The sequence below is a fragment of the Scomber japonicus genome, chromosome 12 (assembly GCF_027409825.1).
Source record: "Scomber japonicus isolate fScoJap1 chromosome 12, fScoJap1.pri, whole genome shotgun sequence".
NCBI classification, from domain to species: domain Eukaryota; kingdom Metazoa; phylum Chordata; class Actinopteri; order Scombriformes; family Scombridae; genus Scomber; species Scomber japonicus.
The window spans coordinates 7,388,043-7,407,171 of record NC_070589.1 but is presented as its reverse complement, the minus strand read 5'-3'; the positions used below and the strand labels follow the sequence as shown (position 1 = coordinate 7,407,171).

Below are 19,129 nucleotides of genomic sequence, written 5' to 3'. Positions count from 1 at the left end.
TGTAAGTGCCATTAAAAAGCAAACATTAACATGTAAGGTCCAGCTCCAGTCTAAAGAATCTCAGTAACACTGCTCTTGTAAATCAATGGCCTTTCACAGATATCCATTTGGCTTCATAACCTTCACACATAAAGGAACTCAGTGATAATGCCGAAGGTGTGAAAACATAAACAGAACGCTGCGATAACTTGAGATCGTTTGCAGCTTGAGCAGATGCACCGTTAAAAGCCATCTGTCTACAGACAAATGCAGCACTAGCCCATCTGGGGTCCTTTTGCTATCTGAGACCTTGGGTATATTCAAGGTTAATGCCCCCTTATTAGGCACAGCCATCAGACCCCTCAATGGCTTCCTCTTAATTTATGAGGGCTGCATGTTAAGGAAGGCCATACACTGGTTAAGTAGAGGTTTGCCACCATGCATCCGTCCTCCATTTATCCTTTATTAATAATGGGGAGGCTGCTGCAGGCTTTCACACATACTCACTAGAGGAGCCAAATAAGACTTTATAAAACCTGCCTACAGCTTCAAAGTGAGTAAAAACATCATTTTGAAATTCCTTTGGGGAAACAGAGAAACTACATAATTTCGGTTCACTGATGCACAATGCACGCTGTAAAAACTGTTGATTGATGACTGTGGTTGTATGCCTGACTGAATACTGTGTATTGTTAGCCAAGAATGGCAGATCGGCCTGGAAGGCAAAATACAAACATTAAAAAGCAAACATAAAAAAACAAATAAGAACACAGCGTGTAAAATAAAGGATGAATAGAGTAATGAAAAAAGCAGCACCCTATCATCTGTTCTTGCTCTGTGTGCAATTATAAAAATGAGACACAAACTCATATAGTTAAAGAAAGTAGATCTTAATGTTTTAAAGTAAAAGGTTTAAGTAATACACCTTTAATAAACACCAAAGTTGTTTTGTTCACATGTTGTCTATCAGCTTGATGTAGTTAAAGTATGACAGTAAAAGTACTGCAGTATTATGAGTGATGTAGTTAAAGTATGACAGTAAAAGTACTGCAGTATTATGAGTGGTGTAGTATGCAGTATTACAGTAAAAGTACTGCAGTATTATGAGTGATGTAGTATGCAGTATTACAGTAAAAGTACTACAGTATTATGAGTGATGTAGTATGCAGTATTACAGTAAAAGTACTGCAGTATTATGAGTGATGTTGTCTGCAGTATTACAGTAAAAGTACTGCAGTATTATGAGTGATGTAGTATGCAGTATTGCAGTAAAAGTACTGCAGTATTATGAGTGATGTAGTCTGCAGTATCACAGTAAAAGTACTACAGTATTATGAGTGATGTAGTATGCAGTATTACAGTAAAAGTACTGCAGTATTATGAGTGATGTAGTATGCAGTATTACAGTAAAAGTACTGCAGTATTATGACTGATGTAGTATGCAGTATTACAGTAAAAGTACTGCAGTATTATGAGTGGTGTAGTATGCAGTATTACAGTAAAAGTACTGCAGTATTATGAGTGATTAGTATGCAGTATTACAGTAAAAGTACTGCAGTATTATGAGTGATGTAGTATGCAGCATTACAGTAAAAGTACTGCAGTATTATGAGTGATGTAGTATGCAGCATTACAGTAAAAGTACTGCAGTATTATGAGTGATGTAGTATGCAGTATTACAGTAAAAGTACTGCAGTATTATGAGTAATGTAGTAAAGGGTCAGCAGATAAATGTGAGGGCTGGTGATATGATTCAAGGGAGATGAAAGAAGAAAAAACTAAGTTCTGATACATAAATGTGTTTTTTGATTTTGGACTTTTTGCTGAAATATTGGATCATTTGAACATTTATTGAAATGAAAGCATGTGAGAAGTTTAGAGGGAAAAATCAGTATTTGGTGGAGCTGTTAACAACTCATAGACATCTGAAATGTGAGCCTGACTACACACTGCTTTTTGTAAAACGTCAAAAGACAAAAAGTTTGGAAACCACTGGTTTCATCTTTAACAATGGGTTGTATTTTAAAAACGTGTTATATTATCCATTGTGCCATGAAATGGAAATACAAGTACCTAAAAGTTGTCCTTATCTACAGTACTTTGTATTAGTACTGTATTTAGTTACTTTCCACCGCTGGTTAGCTAACCAGGCACTAATAAGCCTATACAGTAATCACCTGGTTTAATTCAGAGTAGGAGGGTGTGTGAACCCCTTCTGGAGTACTGCTTAGTTGATGGTCAGAAATACCTCCAAACTTGTGGCTGGATGCTTCTTAAACCAGGTAAACCTTTTCATTTATACACATTTTAAATACAGAAGATGTGACATTTGTGTGCTGTAGCTTGGGTTTCTTTGGTAAGCAACTTTGACAGAGCTTGGCTGAGTATGAGAGAGCAGAGAGCAATGTGACAGAAAACCTCAGAGTGCTTCAAACAAACAAGTTTGTACCACATATTGTCTGAGAAGCTTGCTGTTACAGCTTTGTCCTGGCTGAATCCCACTGTCTTCCTGATCCTTCCAAAACTTCTGTGTATTCTTGTCTGCCTTGTTGTCTTGACATAATAAATCACATGAATGTGGACAATGGTGCTAACTTCCTGACATCCTGTCTATGAAGGCGTTCATAGTCAGCCTGACTGTTGGATAGCCTGCTTCGGAGAGTGATAAAAACCTCACTCATTTGAAGCATTATAAGGCATTTTCTGTGTGCTGATAAGCAACTAGTTAAAGTAATGTGATTACTCTTAGGTCAACAGTAAGTCAAGTAAATGTTTTATGTAAACTCAGCTCAGTACATACTGCACATCCTCCTTTCACCATTTAGCATAAAACATAAATGCATTGCAGAGGCTGATTTCTTTGTGCTGTGAAAATCATTCCTGTAGTTTACTGTTTGAGAACATGAATGGTATTTAAATTGCTCTGAGCTCTTTTTATTCTAGGAAAACCCATTGATTGTGTTCTCTTTGCATCAAAGATGTCAACCACACATACAAACAAATACATCTCTTTTACATATGCCACTGTCTTCTGAAGTAAAGCAGAGGCATTTACTGTGGTAGTTGCTGAATAGATAAGTAATAAACACATATTGAGGAATGTAGGGCCATTTTCCTCTTCTGTCTTTCCACCTCTGCAACCACACACATACACACACACAACCTGCTGCCTGACAGTGATTCCCCACATCCTTCATCCAAATACCCTGCAATTTATACCCCATAGCGACACCCTATAGTCTGCAGGCAATAATACCCTGCAAGACAATATCTCAATCATGGTAGATAGCAGGGGAAGTAAACCAATAATGCTATTTCAGTTTTTTTCAACAGCTGCTGTTAAAATGTCCTTGAACCACCTCTACCTGCTCCACTCCACTGAACAAAACTGTGGTTTTACTGGGAGGTTCCCAGCGGCCGACCGCGCAATGCTTCGGTTTTCCCGGACAGCTCGAATGCGTGTGTGTGTAAACCATACGTGTGGAGCAGAACATTGCTGAAGAGAGCACATGTGTTCTGTGGTGCCCTGTGCAGATTAAAGAGCAGAAAAGCAAAGAAAGGAAAAATGAGTGAGAGGCTTTCCCCTCAGGTAGAAGCAGCTTGAAAATAGCTTACTGGATATAAAAAGGACCGACCTCCCCCTCTTCTTCCTGCGTTCGCCGAAATCCATTATCCATTTCTGATCTCTCTGCAGGAGTCAGGCAAGTAGTTCATCTTCAAACAGCTATGCTAAAGGCACGGTGGCCTCCTAAGGTGTTTGTTTCAGCAAGGGGGCAGCTGAATTTGACCCGCAGGATAATACAGAACCATGGTGAGGAGGAAGAGTAGCGATTTCACTCATACACACAGGAAATGGACCATGGGATTCTTGAGGCTCTTTGGTTCCACTGAAAGACGGGGTGGAGTGGTAGACCTATATGACTGTCGGTGCATGTAACAGGTGTTTTTACCACCACGCAATGATGTTCACCACACTTTACCCACTTTACCGTTTAGGGGTGGTCTAGACCTCTTTAATCTGGCTTTCGATTGAGCTTTATTTTATTTGTTCATCTGTCTGTATTTGGTGTTTTACCCTGATTTTACTACTCCTTTTTTACTAATCCTTTTTATTCTATTTTCTTTCCCTATTGTTTTCTACCTTTTATATCTGATTATATTTCATCACATTTCCTCTTTAGTTGTTTTATTATTTAATTTTCTTGTTATCTTTGTTTTCCTTTTAATATCCCACCTCACATGTCTGGTTTTATGCACTTTATTCCATAGTGACTTTATCTTATTATTTATTTATTATACTTTATTCATCTTAAATTATCTTTTATTTTGTGTTGGTTTTCTTAATTTTTACATTTTAATCCTACCCTTGGTGTTTCCTCACTAAAGAATCATGAAAGTTATGATAGCGTTTCCTCACTTCCTGTTTTTTTGAGTCTGTAGCAGCCGATAACGTACTAAAAGGCAGATAACGTGACGGCTGATAATGTCATAACTGCAGATAACGTCATAATAGTTGATAACATAATAACTGCAGATACTGCAACAATGGTAGATAATGTAATAATTTTGCCCATTTTAAAAGTAAAAAAGCCAATAATGTAATAACTTGCCAATAACATAAAACATTTCTGAACTAATAACATAACAACTTTAGCCAGTAATATAATAAGTTATTATATTATTTGTTCTGAAATGTTATTACATTATTAAACTTTAAATATCTGACACTATTACATTATCAGTTATTATTACCTTATTAAGTTATTGGCTGCTACATTATTTATTTATTTATTCTTTTTAGTTGTTTTGTCTTGTTTGTTGTTTTCTTATGTAAAGCACTGTGTGTTACATTATCATGTATGAAAAGTGCTATACAAATAAAGTCTGATTGATTGAGTCAATCACACAATATCTTTCAGCTTCAGAAGAATACAGAATGTATGAGGTTATCAGTAAAAGTTGGAGTTGGTCAAAAGTAGTAAATAATGAAATGTTATTGATGATTGATATTTAAATAAGACATCGTATTATTCACCACATGTCAAGTTAACAAATCAAATGAATTGATTTTAAACATGCTTTCTTCATTTTTGCAGGGTTACTGAATAAGGATGGTGGGTTTTAGCCTTGCAGATCACATTTTAGAGATATTTATGTAATTTTTATGGTTTTGGGGATCCAAACCGTGACCTTTTCTAGTGACCCTTCCTGCCAATCCACTCAGATAGAGACATGCACAAGGCCAGAATCATTCATGTGCATCTCTTAATATCTGATTGAAATTCCACATACCAGATGCAAGACAGATGTTTTGGTGCATGAAAGAAAAGGAAGGAAAGCAGGGAATATTGACTAGTGTTGAATAGAATTATGATACTGTGAAGCCACTTTTCATTTCATGTTTTATACATTTCCATATATATCTTGTAATACATATCATCCACATATAAATATCATTACAATACATCATAACGTTCTACATTTTTATATTTTCCTTCTACTGAATATTTTTAATTTCTTGCTTTACCTCTATTTCATCTCGACCCTGTGATCCTGATCAGCTACGGTCATAGTTTTTTTTTTGTCTCACAAGCTGCACACTTCATGCTACATGTGTTGCTGGGAATAAGAATCAGAAGGTCAGTATGTACAACATTTGTTTTCACAAGTCGACAAGCTTAATTGTAAAGTACTTCCTCCGCACTTATATGTTTGAAAAATAACTTTAATTCTGAATTATTCTCAACCTCGTTCTACAAACACCTACATTGTGAGTTCAGAAGTAAACACACACACACACATATACTGACAATAATTATCTAAGACAGAACTGTACATGCAAGCTGTATTTATTGTTTTCTGCACTCTGAGTGCTTCTATAGGTCATTTCAGAGGGACCAGAATAATAACACCTCTTAGCTCTAATGAAAGATGTGAGTGGGATTTTCTGTGTGTAAATGGGGTTTTTGTGTGTCTGTACGTATATGAGACCCCCTGGTGTCATACATACAACATGTATACAATTTATGTAATCAGTGTGTTAATTCATTCCAACCCCTCAAAGGTTTGATGTCACACTGGTTGGTGTCATCCTCTTGCTTTCACACCTCCTCTCTTCAAGTATTTTTATACCCTCATGTCTCTGCCTTATACATCAAAACACAGAGGAGGGCTTTTAAGCCTCCTCAACAGCCTTGAATAGGAGGGGAAATGGTTCCTCTAGTTGAGATTGATCTTCTTTATGACTTGGTAGAGGCTGAAGGTACAACAACGAAGCAATTTTTCTCATGTTACCATCACCCACAAGAGTCCAATGAGTGCTCACCCTGATAGTATTACTTCCCCCAATGCGCTGTGCTTTTGCACATATTGGTTTCCTGAGCAGAAATGATCCCATTCCTCACTTAGACAACAGGTTTGAGAAGTAACACCAGGGGATGTGTTAAAGATGTTAAGTGTAAAACTGTCACATATGTTTGGATTTGTGTGTGCGAGATAGTACGTCAAACCCTACAGAGGCACGCTTGGGTTTCATTCAGTTAATGCAAGGCTAGGACAAAGTGTGTTGACTATTGTTGCACAAAGTTAGACTTCCTCAGCTTGGAAGGCCAGACATCTCCCATAGCGATGCCTGACATGGAGGGAATTGGTCTGTCATTTGGTCCATTTTTATTCCACTGAAAGCCGCGGCTCGGTGATTGAGGTGAAAAAAATTTGAATGAGTTAGACCATGCTGCCTTGTCCGCTCATCAGGGGGACTGGCATCAAGGTACATCAACCAGGGTTTGTAATAGGAGGGCTCTTTTCTTTATTCAGGAAGAAATCTTCTCACTGCAGCAGACTGACATATACAGAATAGCTTATTCTTTTGTGCTATTGAGTTGCATTGTTCTCTAAAAGCGATTTACACATCAATAGGCCACACCATTGCATCAGACATGTTCCTTAATTACAATTAACATAGGCACTGTAACTTTCTAGTCAATGCCACATGCACCATTCTGCTCCTGTAAATACTTATTAGAAGATGTGTATTAATCCACAACTGAAAATAGTCCCCAACAAATGTATTAATTACTCTTGTTTGAGTATTTTTTTCATTAAAAAATTACACTGAAAATGTACGTCTTCAGTACATACACATTGGCTTGGGACTGAGTGCCACAGACAAGCATGGAAAGGGAGAAATCATCCACAGACACCTTTTTTTTGGTTTTGGTCTTTCCATTCGTTGACAATGATAAACATATAGTATAATGCCAGCCTTATCCTTAAAAACTCCTGTGTGTAAGAGGGCTGGGTATCATTGCTCCATACCTTTAAGGTATCGACAGAAATAAATCGATACCAAGTAGAATCGAAACATCTCCCGTCAAATGATACCTGCAATTCATCCTTTTTGTACCCAGAGCTAGAAAATCAGACTATTTGTATGAACTTGCTCACAGCCAATAAACACAAGTGTTCTTCAATTTAATGTGACAAGTGATTGGCTCACTGTCACAGCAGCTACAACCCATCTGTGGTGGTGAAGTCGTGGTGAATTTGAGTTAGCGTGTTTAAGATGCCACCTAAACACTCTAAAGTCTAGCTACACTACATGACTGTTACACCACATAAAAGCAAGTGCACAAAATGTGTAATAGGTATTGAAAGAAGTACTCAGTTGGTATTGGTATCACTTAAGGGTACTTGGATTGGTACTGTAATAGTCAGTAATAGTCTGTCTTTGATTGAAGAAAAGTAAACAATTGGTGCAGTGTATGCTGGTTCAATCCATTTGTTGCTGTGTGTCTTTTTACATTAACACTAGGGGGTGCCAAGGTCAAAAAAAGTTCCTAACGTTTGGGGTATCTTTGACTGAAAATAGCAGATTTACTGTGGAACCATGCCACATAACTTTGACTCCGGGTAATCGAATCATGAATCCGATAAAAACTTGACTTTTATTTTCAAACAAAATGACTTTGAGTCACTTCTCTTTGGACTTCAGCTTTTTCACTTGGACTGACTTGATATCCTCCCCAAGCTGAACTATTTTTTTTTTTAAATGATTCCACTGAAAAGCAAATACAGCAAATCATTTCATTTTCCTGACATGCATTTGACAACGGATACGCTTTGAATCAATTTGACGGCTGTGTGATTGCCTTTGCGGACCAGCAGCTTGGCAGACAGACAACAGATGGTACCTTGGATTATATCACATTTGGATGTAAATTCTGTTGTAGTCATCAAGAAAAAAAAAAACAATGAATGGCAGCTTTAGAAACGTTCTGCTCAGAAATTGCAAACGATTGTAATTGTGTCGCAGGAATAAAATATCAAGGCGCACCTGTTATGTTATGTTATGTCATAAACTTTATTTAGAAGTTAGATTTTTTTCGAGTGATCATCATTACTTACTGTAAAAATGTGAAATGGCATTAAAAAAGATGACCAAATAAAGCAAATATGATGCAGATACAAGCATTCATACAGATGTAGAGACATTTTTACTGCATATGCCGCACTGTGGACAGCATCATGTTTCCCTCCCACTGCTTCCAAGCTATCAACTTCCATTTATGTTCCCAATATGAATGCACGGACCTTATCTCCCATTTGCTCGGTGAGCTCGGAGTTCTAAAAATACACAAATTCAGGTCAGCATTTGATCCATGACTGAAAAAAAGCCAGTCAGGTCCGTTTCTGAGGCAGCAATATACATTTAATCATTTTTTCTACATCAAAATAAACCCTAACCCTTTCAAAAAAAGTAAACACAATTAAAATGATAATTAGCCGCTTTATAAAATATACTTTTTAGTTCATATCACGTTCATTTTTGTGATATAAACATTATAAAACACTACACAACAAACTTCCCCTCTTTTTTATCCACAGAGATAAATGCAACTATAATCACTATGTTAATAATAAATAGTTCGGCATGCAGTTGCTTATAAATTCATGAGCTCAGCTAGTTAAGCACAGAGAGCTATCTTGTCCTCTTGAAGGATTTTCCACTAATTATGGAAGATGGGTCTGGAAAACTTGTGAGTCCGTGGAGGATTATGAGCTAATCTGAAAAACAAAAAGCTTACTTTACTAAAAAGCAAATGCAATTAGAGTGTAGAATGATGAATCACAAAAAAAAGTAGGAAATACGTCATTCACTACTTTTTGTCCATCTCTGCCTGATTGCTATATATGTATATATATCAAACAGACATTATATTATAATTGTACTTTTTGGTGTATGCTGTATGCCTCCATTGGGTCCAGGAGAAGTCAACCTTAGCGCTAACAGCCCTGTAGATCTAAGCATTTTCCCTGCTCTTCACATTTAAGTGATGCAGCCTCCCCAGAGTGTTTTGCTGCCATATTCTCATTAGCATAAACACAATTCTCACATGTATTTTTGAAGATTTATGTTCTACACAAGTAAAGTGTTTCCTAAAGTATCCAACCAGTCTTGTGTGAGATCAATCAATCGGCATAGCAGTGACCCAGCCCGCTTCAAAAAGTCATTCAAGTGTAGTTTTTAATATGGAGGATCTACAGAGACCGCCACACATAAAATCATCCCTGCTAACTACTATGTGAGCGGTGTCAGCGATGTATGATGGATGGTGCCTTTTAATGTGTTACAGACACTTTGAAGTGATGGAGATAGCAGCTTACTCGACAGCTCTCTGGACCCTCTGTTTTTTCCGCTCCGTCTCTCCCAGCCCGGGCACCACTGAACAAAATAAAAGCGAGCTGCCGCTACTCGCCTGAAGACATTCCAAACCTCCAACCTTATTGTCTGTCATGTTTGCCACTGAATTAAAGGCGAGGAGAAGAAAAAAGGAAAAGAAAAAAAAAAGGATGATTATTGAAGTTGTTGTTGCGAGAAATCATGTGGGATTTAATGAGAGGATCTTCACTGTGATATAACTGACAGACAGCGGCACTACACAGGAGGAAAAAAAAAAGTCATCATAAGAGAAAGGAGACGGTTCAGACATCGGTGTTCACTGCAATATATGACAGACAGTTGTGAAGCCATCAATTCTAATTCCAGCTGTGACTGAGACACTGTGACAGTGTGTACTGTTTCTACAAGCGATTGAACAGATAAGTGTACATATTTTTGACAGAATAAATTCATTATACACAACATCACAAAGCAGCTCTTTGCAACACATACTGTAAAATAAGCATATCTGAATGAGACTGATTTATACAGTTTATGACCTATGGAATCAATATAATACTGGCATCATTTAATAACATTATCTTAAGTATTAACATCTGACAGGTCACCAAGGATATATACTCTCTAAGATTTACATTGTATCCCAATAGTATGGCGACCTCTATTACAACAACATTAACCCTGCACTAGCACCAGCATTAGACGGAAATGCCATGTAAGCACCACTGAAGCATCCATCCATTGAAAGCTCCTTCACCAGGCTGCAATAGACAAAATAGTTTTGCAGTAGGGAAAGGGAAAGGGAATTGCTTTTATTTAACCTTATTCTATTCCATGTGCCTGCTGAAGGTCGATACGTCCAGAGTGAAACCAGAAAACTCATGAAACTGAAGGTTGTTGTTCAGGGCTTATAAATAGTTAATAAGCACACAAGCTAGAGATAATGGGACATTTATGTAATTAAGGGAATTTAATCAAGTTGGAGAAAAACATATGTGTGCAAAGGACAAAAAAAGAATAAGAAAACAGGGGATTTGATGCAATATGCTGCAATTGTCAATATGGAAGCATAGAGATGGACAAGTGATGCATATCTAAAACTCTACTGGCGTGGACTGCTCCAAATTCTACAGCTAGACTACATGTAGCAGCTCTGTGAGGCTGTATGCAGTGAAGCTCTGAACTTGGAACAACAGTGGAGTGAAATTTCAATGTTATGGTGGTGCTATAATGAAAAGTCAGTATAGATCTCCATCGTTGGTGCAATTCACCCTGTAGGGGACGTGAAGTTTGCTCCATTGGGTCTATTAAATGTTGATGTATCTTACAGCATAAGGGACAAAAAGGCACTATGAGATGTCATGTGGTTACCAAAGTCAGATGGAATTATCCTCTGGGGATCTTAGTTTCTGGGGACATGATGCACACGGGCCCAAAAAAAGCATTTCCCCCCCCCATATACAATCATTGGAAAAGGGTGCAGCTGTAAAACGGTGAACACATTTTACTGAGCATCGCAAACCCCTGTGAAATGACTCGTTTTATTGTGAGAAGTATAATTAAATTATTTTATCCCCATTCAAGTGAATTAAGAGCCAAGCAGAAGATGAGGGTGCGCAAATATGATCATATCACCCCCATCCTAAAATCCCTTCACTCGCTCCCTGTCCCACTCAGAATCGAGTACAAGGTCTCCCTCCTCACCCACCAGTGCATTCACGGACCTGCCCCCCTATACCTTAAAGAACTCCTCACCCCCCAGACCTCCTCACGCACCCTTCGGTCTGAAAACATAAACACCCTCCAAGCCCCCAGAGCCAAGCTCCGCACCATGGGTGATCGGGCCTTTTCCTCTGCAGCCCCGAGTCTGTGGAACACCCTCCCTGACCACCTGAGGGCCCCAAAGACTACAGATGTGTTTAAAAGAGACCTAAAAACCTATCTTTTTACTAAAGCATTTTGCTAAGTGTCTTTTTTGTTCTCCTTTAACCTTTTCTTTTCTTTTTTCTTTTATATTTCTGCTCTGTAGCATTTTGAGATTATTGAAGTGTAAAGTGCAATACAAATTAAATGTCTTATTATTATTATTATTATTGTTATTATTATTAAGTTAGCTGGTCTCGGCCAGTGGAAGTCAAGTTGGAGAAAGGCTCCACTGCCATGTTTTGTTTTTTTTAAAGGTCCCATATAATGCTGCTTTTCAACAAGTTAACATAGGTTTCTGAGGTCCACAAAGCATGTATTTTACCCCCTCACCCCTCTGTTTCAGTCCTTTTGAGGACAGACTGTTTCAGTGACTGTAGCTTTAAATGCAAATGAGCTGCAATTAAGTTACTCTTTATTGAGTTTCACAACAAAAAAATGTTGCTGTCAATCCCAGTCTTTTTGATGAGCACGGCACATCTGGTTTACTTCCCCTGCTGGAAAATTACAGTCAACGTTTTGTTTTGCAGTCACGTCTCACAACATTTTTTTAGGGATAATCAGTGAAGACATTTTAAATCAAGTTTGACATGTTTGAACACATGAGGTTGTTTTGTATCTCCAGGGTGATGTCCAGGTCAGAAACTCATTCCTGCCTCACACCTGCAAATGCATAAGAAATGAGTCTCTTCAAGTACACAGAGGCAAAGTAGAATCGTAGAGTTTAAATGTATTAATTAGCCTACATTAATAGTTTCCTTTAATTTAAACAGCTGCTCCGAATGCCAGCAGCTGCAGCGCCAACACACAGTCAGTCAGCTGCTTGTTCATTCTACCATTAGCGGCATATTTGGAGCCGTGTACATCCATATTTGAGGTGTTGCGTATTTGTAATTTGGAGCCACTACTCTGTGTTTGCTTTTAAATCAGCTGAGAGGAACTAGTGATTGGTAATTACTGAAGCTCGCCCCGACTCCACCAGCTGATTATGTACTACTACTATTTATGTATTTGGCTAATGTGTTTTGTGTGCACTTGTTTAAGGAAAACTGAGCCTCTTGAGTTCAGTTGACTTCACTCTCCACTTCCTGCTTTTGGCATCTCGAGCTCTGTCCTTGTTGGAAGTTACTTGAACAAGCCCGAGCCAGCCAGTCACTTAGCCGTCGTTTCTGCATGATGATGTCATGAATCACCAACTAAACTAAGAGATGGAGATTTCAGGGCCATGCGGTCACCCATTATGGAAAATACCCCCCCACCACACACACACACACACACATACACACACTTCCCTCCATAGCCTCTTTATCTGATAGACTTTGAGTGAGCCAAATTGTCCATAAATACGGGATGCGGTGTCATAAATGTCAGGAAAAGGGAGGAAAACAGACAGACAAATTCCTCCAGCGTGATGGCGGTGCTAATGATTACTGCTCAGCGTATGGCAGGGAGAGGGAGAGAGAGGGAGGGAGAGAGAGGATTACGGAATGTGGAAGGCAGACTTGTAAGAGCAAGAGTGGAGGATTTGAAAACAGAAATAGAGGAGAAGTGCACAGGTTGATAAATGCGACTTTTCAAGTTAATCAGTGATGGAGAGAAAAGAAAAAGAAAGTAAGAGATATCAGACAAATCCATGGGTTAGTGGTTAAGTTTGCAATTAACCTTTGAAATGATTCCAAAGTCTGACCCATCACCCACACTCAACATGTGGTGCTACAAAGCATGAAACTTTACTTTAAATTCCAGTAAAAATCCCAAAGTTTCTAAAGATATGTATCGAAAAACTGTCTTTAAATTCATCTGCAACACATTCAGAAGAATTGAATTTGATATAATAGTGCAGCTTTAAAAAACAGTGTGTTGGGGTTAAATGATTCACTTCATCATATTCATACCAAATAGAGTAAAAATTCATACTTATATACTTAAATTTATATTTATTTCTACTTGAATCCAACATAGATTTAACTATAAATTCTTTTATAAAATTCAGCTGTCTGAACAGGATGCTGAGCTTTACTAAATCATTGGAATAAAATCCATAATACTTGAGATTGATATGAATACTTTACCAACACCTTCTATGTATTTGCATTCTGTGGTTACATCTTTATATGGTAGTTTTCATTGTTACTATCAGGGTTTTGCCTTTCCCATGCAAGGATTCACCTAAAATGCCACATGCAGGTGCTGGATGCAGGAGCGGGACTGAGATATGAATGCAGAAACAGCCACTTGCTATGACCACAATGTAGCAGATGTGTCTTTTAGTGGTTTTAGCAGTGGAGCCCTTCTGGCTTGGTATGAGTTTTTATGGAGTTCATTGCGACCCTGAGACACAATAATGCTTTGAGTTATTTTGGCCATATAAAAAACTAGACTTGACCTGATTGTGCTGTAGTTCTATGGCTAAAAAGCAGCTTTGACTTGAGCTGTGATTGTTGCTCTATGTAGCTGTGGTTGTAACAGATTTGCTGTAAGATAGAGTCACTGGCTTGAAAGTGCTCTAACACCAGAAACTCCCACTAGGATTTGAACCTGTGGTCTAAAATGATCTCTAAAATAAAACCTTTGAAGTTGAAAGTTTATTTTTAACAGATAATCAAGTAACCATTTTCTGTTTTGTTTTTTTTGCTTTGTTTTGATTATGACAAAAAATTGCTACAGCATTTATTGTGGATCACATCTGTTACTGGGATTAGTATCAGATATGACAGATGTGTTACACTACGGGGGTTTAATGGCATTCCTTCAACTCTCAGCAAACTCGACAATGTCAGTTGATTGCAAATGCATGTGTGGAGATATATTAGTAGTTTTACATCCTTTAACATCTTACAATATGTTTCAGATTACAGTATGTGCATCTATTTCAATGTCGCTGCCAAGCTACTGTATATACACTGTATATAGTAATTAAGTGTTAGAAAGTGAATCTTAATTATGTTAAATTGCATCATTTAAATGCAATTTCTTTGACTCATTTTCTAAATCACACTGTTATTTTTGTAGAACTGAGAAATATAAACACAAGCCTGTTAAATACCTTTATTTATCATCCAGCATTAGCAACAGCATTAACTTTTACAGCTTCTCATTTGCACACTATCGCTTCAGGTGGGATTTTACTGTGCTTTATAGTTAACTAGCTTTGGTAGGTTACTTAACATTTCTAGAATTCTTCATTTATGGCCTATTTGGTCAATGAAAAACAGCAGAAAAGAGATACGTCTTGTGCCAGCAGCCGTGGCACCCGTCGGAATGTTTGACCTGCAAAATGACTACATTTGTATCCTGTGCACTCAAGTCTATTTTGTCCTTCATACAAAGACCCGTGCACACTCGGCTCAGTGCAGCGATTATAGTTTGCTGAAGCTCAGTGGGGGTGAAATTAAACAAGCACTAAAAACAGACCAGCCGATGAATGTACCCACCAAATGCTGTAATGCCAAAAGTTAATGTTGCACTCCTAATTTAGCCTCATGTCGATGTGGAGGGAAAGAAAGAGTGACTACAGAAAGAAACAAGGGAGGTGGTGAGGATGTATAATGAGAGATGAAGAAAACGAACAAGTGGTGAGATGCAGAGACGTAAAAAGTCCAGGAGAGAAAGATCACACCGATGGAAAGAGGCACAGACGTACACAGAGAGAGACACACCGTTGTGTCATCTGGGATCACTGAGCACTGTAATAGGCTTGAGTCTCGTCAGTTGGGCTCAGCTCAGGTCAGCTTTGGCTGCTGATTTCCTCTCTGTCTCCCTGCCAACAACAACACACGGGAATATGATTCTCCAGTAGACCCAGAACAATCCGAGATGGTCTCACTCAGATGGCTTTGGGAGAAGAGGAAATAATTTAGTTCATGTTTCCCTGAGGATTCACACTAGTATAATATTTGTCCACTGGTTCATAATGGAATGAAAATTATGTTAACACCAGAATACTCTTGGCAAACCCAGCACAGAGGTACGAGCTGTGTGTCCTCTGTGGTGACGCTTATTCTCAGTGTAATTTACTCCAATGATACCCAGTAGTGTTTCACGTTGGAGATCCTGCACACACACACACACACACACACACACACACACTTCTGAAATGGGAAGTAGTTGATTTGATAGCATCATTTAAATTTTCTCTCATCGTTTTGGGGTAGTAGACCTCAAAGTGTCTGGTCCCCCCAACAGGGAAAACTTAGCTCAGGCAAGTAAAGGCTCATTTTCTCATTGAATTCAACTGAGTTTCCACATGTGGTGAAAGCTTACACAATGTTAATGAGGCCTATGAAAATAATGGACTTTATTATGCACTTAAGCCCAGGTAGTATTGGATTGGGGAAAACCAATATCAAGATTCATTTTTTAAACATAAAGCATTTTGGATAAGGATCACCTGATTATGGTTATTAAAGAAACATTTTAAGCAGAATAATCTTTGAGTCTTAGAGCTGAAGTCACACTCACACTTTCTCTCATTCTGACTGAAATCATTACAACTGAAGACTTCAGATCAGCTGTTTCCATTGGATGTGATATATTATATATATAACCTGTATAATATATTATACTGTGTACATCGGAACAGTAGAGTGTCATGCGCAAATGTGATGAATACACCAGGCAGATATATGTTTCTATACCAGCCACCACCAGCCCAAAAATGGGAGATGAATTGGAGAGAGAGCCAGCAGCCATACATTTCTCTACACTCTGTTTAGGAGCAGCTGAGATTGTCACGACAATGAGAATATCTGGTCCGCCTAAAGTCAATCCACCTTAAATGACCTGGTCAGTGGTTAACCGATTGTGGCGAACTCCCTTCACTTTAATCAGCAGCTGACAAGCAAGACAGGAGAACTTGGCTTGGTTCCTGAGGAGTTGTAGTTTTTATTCAGTGTACTACTAGTCTTTGTCACACACACACTCTCTGTGTCTTTCTACTGTCACATCACTTAATGTTACCCCATACTACCCCAATATAGATAGATGGATTCATCTTCTGAGGACCCTGAACATCTGAGCAAAATTTGTGCCAATCAGGCTAGACCATTGGTTCCCTAGTATCTATAGTGTTTGTTCCATCACATTAAAAATCAGCTACATTTACATTAACTATGTTTTATATTAGGTTTTTTTAACCATGAAGAAAATAGAATAAATAAGCATGAAATTTAAAAAACAAATAGTGACAGCTGACTAGACAACTCACCGTTGCCAGTTGTCATAATAACATCTCTGGCTCGGAGGGTTTTGCAGGAGATCAGCTGTCAGAAAAAAAAGTGAGCGTCAGAGCCATGATGGAAAGATTTGAGACGGTAAACAGCTCAAAGAAATGCTGAAACATCTCAGCTCTCAACACAGAGATGACTGAATCTGAGCCCACCAATAACACTACTCAGCTTAACGGACAGGTTTTGGCTGCTTGTGGAAGAAGGATATCCATCAGTGTATATTTACTGTGGTGTTACACGTTCCCAAATACATAACAGTGTGATGTGGCTCTCTCAACACTGGTAAACATGAAAGACCTGCAGGTTGTTCTCTCACATGTCCCATTCAAATGTTGTTTATTTGTTTTTCCTTGTAGGTCTACAAACATGCATTAGACATAAGTTCATTTTAATTGAAGAAAATGAAAGAAATACATTTTACAGTTTATTTTACTGCATTTATTAAAATCGGTACAATACCTGTTGGCTTTTATTTTAACTGATGAGAATGAGCCAATATTATTTAACTTCATATTCAAGCTTACTAAAATGTATATTGTATCGTACTGTACTGTACCGCATCGTACCTAATCGTATCGTATCCTATCGTATTGTATCCTATCCTATCGTATCATCCCATATCACATTGCATCGTGTTGTATTGTAATGTATCATATTGTATCATATCATATCATATCGTCCCGTATCGTATCTTAATGTATCCTAACGTATCATTTTATATTGTATCCTATCGTATCATCCCATATTGCATCGCATCGTATTGTAATGTATCGTATTGTATCCTATCGTATCACATCGCATCATATCGTCCCGTATCGTATCTTAATGTATTGTAATATATCATTTTGTATCGTATCCTATCGCATTGTATCATCCCATATCGCATCGTGGTGTAATGCATCGTATTGTATCATTTCATATCGTATCATTTCAGATCGTATTTGGTTGTATTATGTCATATTGTGTTGTATCGTATTGTATCGTATCATATGTATGAAAGTGTTTAACTAATAAGCGTCAGTGTACATACAGAGAGTTGGGTGGCTTGGAGTGCCATGACAAAAGATGTCCTTTGAAATTCTGGTCAATTGAAATGTGTGCTCTGATCTAAAATATTTGAAAACCACTGGTCTAGACATTGTTGACAGTGGAAAAAGTCAGGAATCAAAAACCCTTAGTTTGACCAAAGTTGAAGGCCAACTGAAATACCAGCAGCCTTCCCTAGAGCCACAACACTCCTTCAATTCAGAATATATTTGTCAATGTTTTCTGATGGACAAAGTAATGGTGACTGCTCATAAATGAACCACTCCTTCATGTACACATGCAGTTAAAGCAGAACACAGAGATCAGAAGGGTCTCTGACTGACTTTACTACATGCTTTTATTAGACTATGATTATGGATTGTCACCTAACTTCTTTGTGCTTTTAAAGAGAAAATTGTGTCATAAATGAAATTACCATGTTGTGAGTTGCTAGATAAGTGTGTTTCTAAATGAAAATGTTGCAAATGATGCTATTGTGACTACTATGAGCATGTATTGTGAGATGAATTAATATAACTGCAGACTGAAGCACGAGTGTTTGCTTTGTAATGGCAATTCAATAGAACATAAAAGCCTTTTTTGGATTCTAATGACACACAAAACTCCCCTGGCTCTTCAGTCATCATCAATGCATGCCACTACGGGTGAAATAGACTGTGGTGAATAGGTTCATCGAGCTCAAAAAAGGTATTGTTAATGTATAAATTACTTTGGCATGCAGCTAATTTTGTTCTATTTTCTCTTTCTCCCCCTTACATTTCTCCACCTCTATCCTCCTCCCTGTCTCTGTTGTACTCCCTGCAGATGAATTCAAAGCCTTCCTGAAGCGCTTGCCCACTGACCGGTTCTTGAATGTGTCCATGATTGCCAAGTTCTGGTCGACTGACTTGTCCCTCCAGAAGCGCTACGCCCAGCTGGAGTCCAGTACTGCCCTGGTCCTGGGAAAAGCCCAAAAGATCATCAGGAAATTGTTCACCCTGAGCAAACGCTGCCCCAAGCAACCTCACATCAGTCTGCCCCGAGAAAGGTAGCCCACTGTGATACGCTGACACAGAACAAACACAATGAAGAAGGCGTAATTTGTCATTACAGGGAGTTTTGGCTGGCAGGTTTGTGCTCATTCATTACAGCTGTAGGCTCTCTACCAACCTGCCTTAAATGGGACACATTGGGAAAATCCAGCGCTATATATCTGGAAGGAGTTCAGTTTTGAATTTAACAACCCACCCAAAAGTACATATGGGAGGGTGGGAACCTTGCCAGTGGGGTA

General features: G+C 38.3%; 2 protein-coding genes across 2 annotated transcripts in view; one reads left to right on the top strand and one right to left on the bottom strand.

The window, feature by feature from the left end:
- The window catches only part of brinp2 (bone morphogenetic protein/retinoic acid inducible neural-specific 2), a 143,510-nt gene that overhangs the window by 116,340 nt on the left and 8,041 nt on the right, over positions 1 to 19,129 (top strand). Inside the window, exon 6 of the mRNA XM_053329350.1 lies at positions 18,664 to 18,886. Coding sequence (XP_053185325.1) covers positions 18,664 to 18,886 — 223 coding nt within the window. The remainder of the gene's footprint in view (positions 1 to 18,663; positions 18,887 to 19,129) is intronic.
- klhl20 (kelch-like family member 20) overlaps positions 12,841 to 19,129 on the bottom strand; it is a 308,817-nt gene continuing 302,528 nt past the window's right edge. The window contains exon 15 of the mRNA XM_053329351.1: positions 12,841 to 12,871. The gene's annotated coding sequence lies outside the window, so the exon portion shown is untranslated. The remainder of the gene's footprint in view (positions 12,872 to 19,129) is intronic.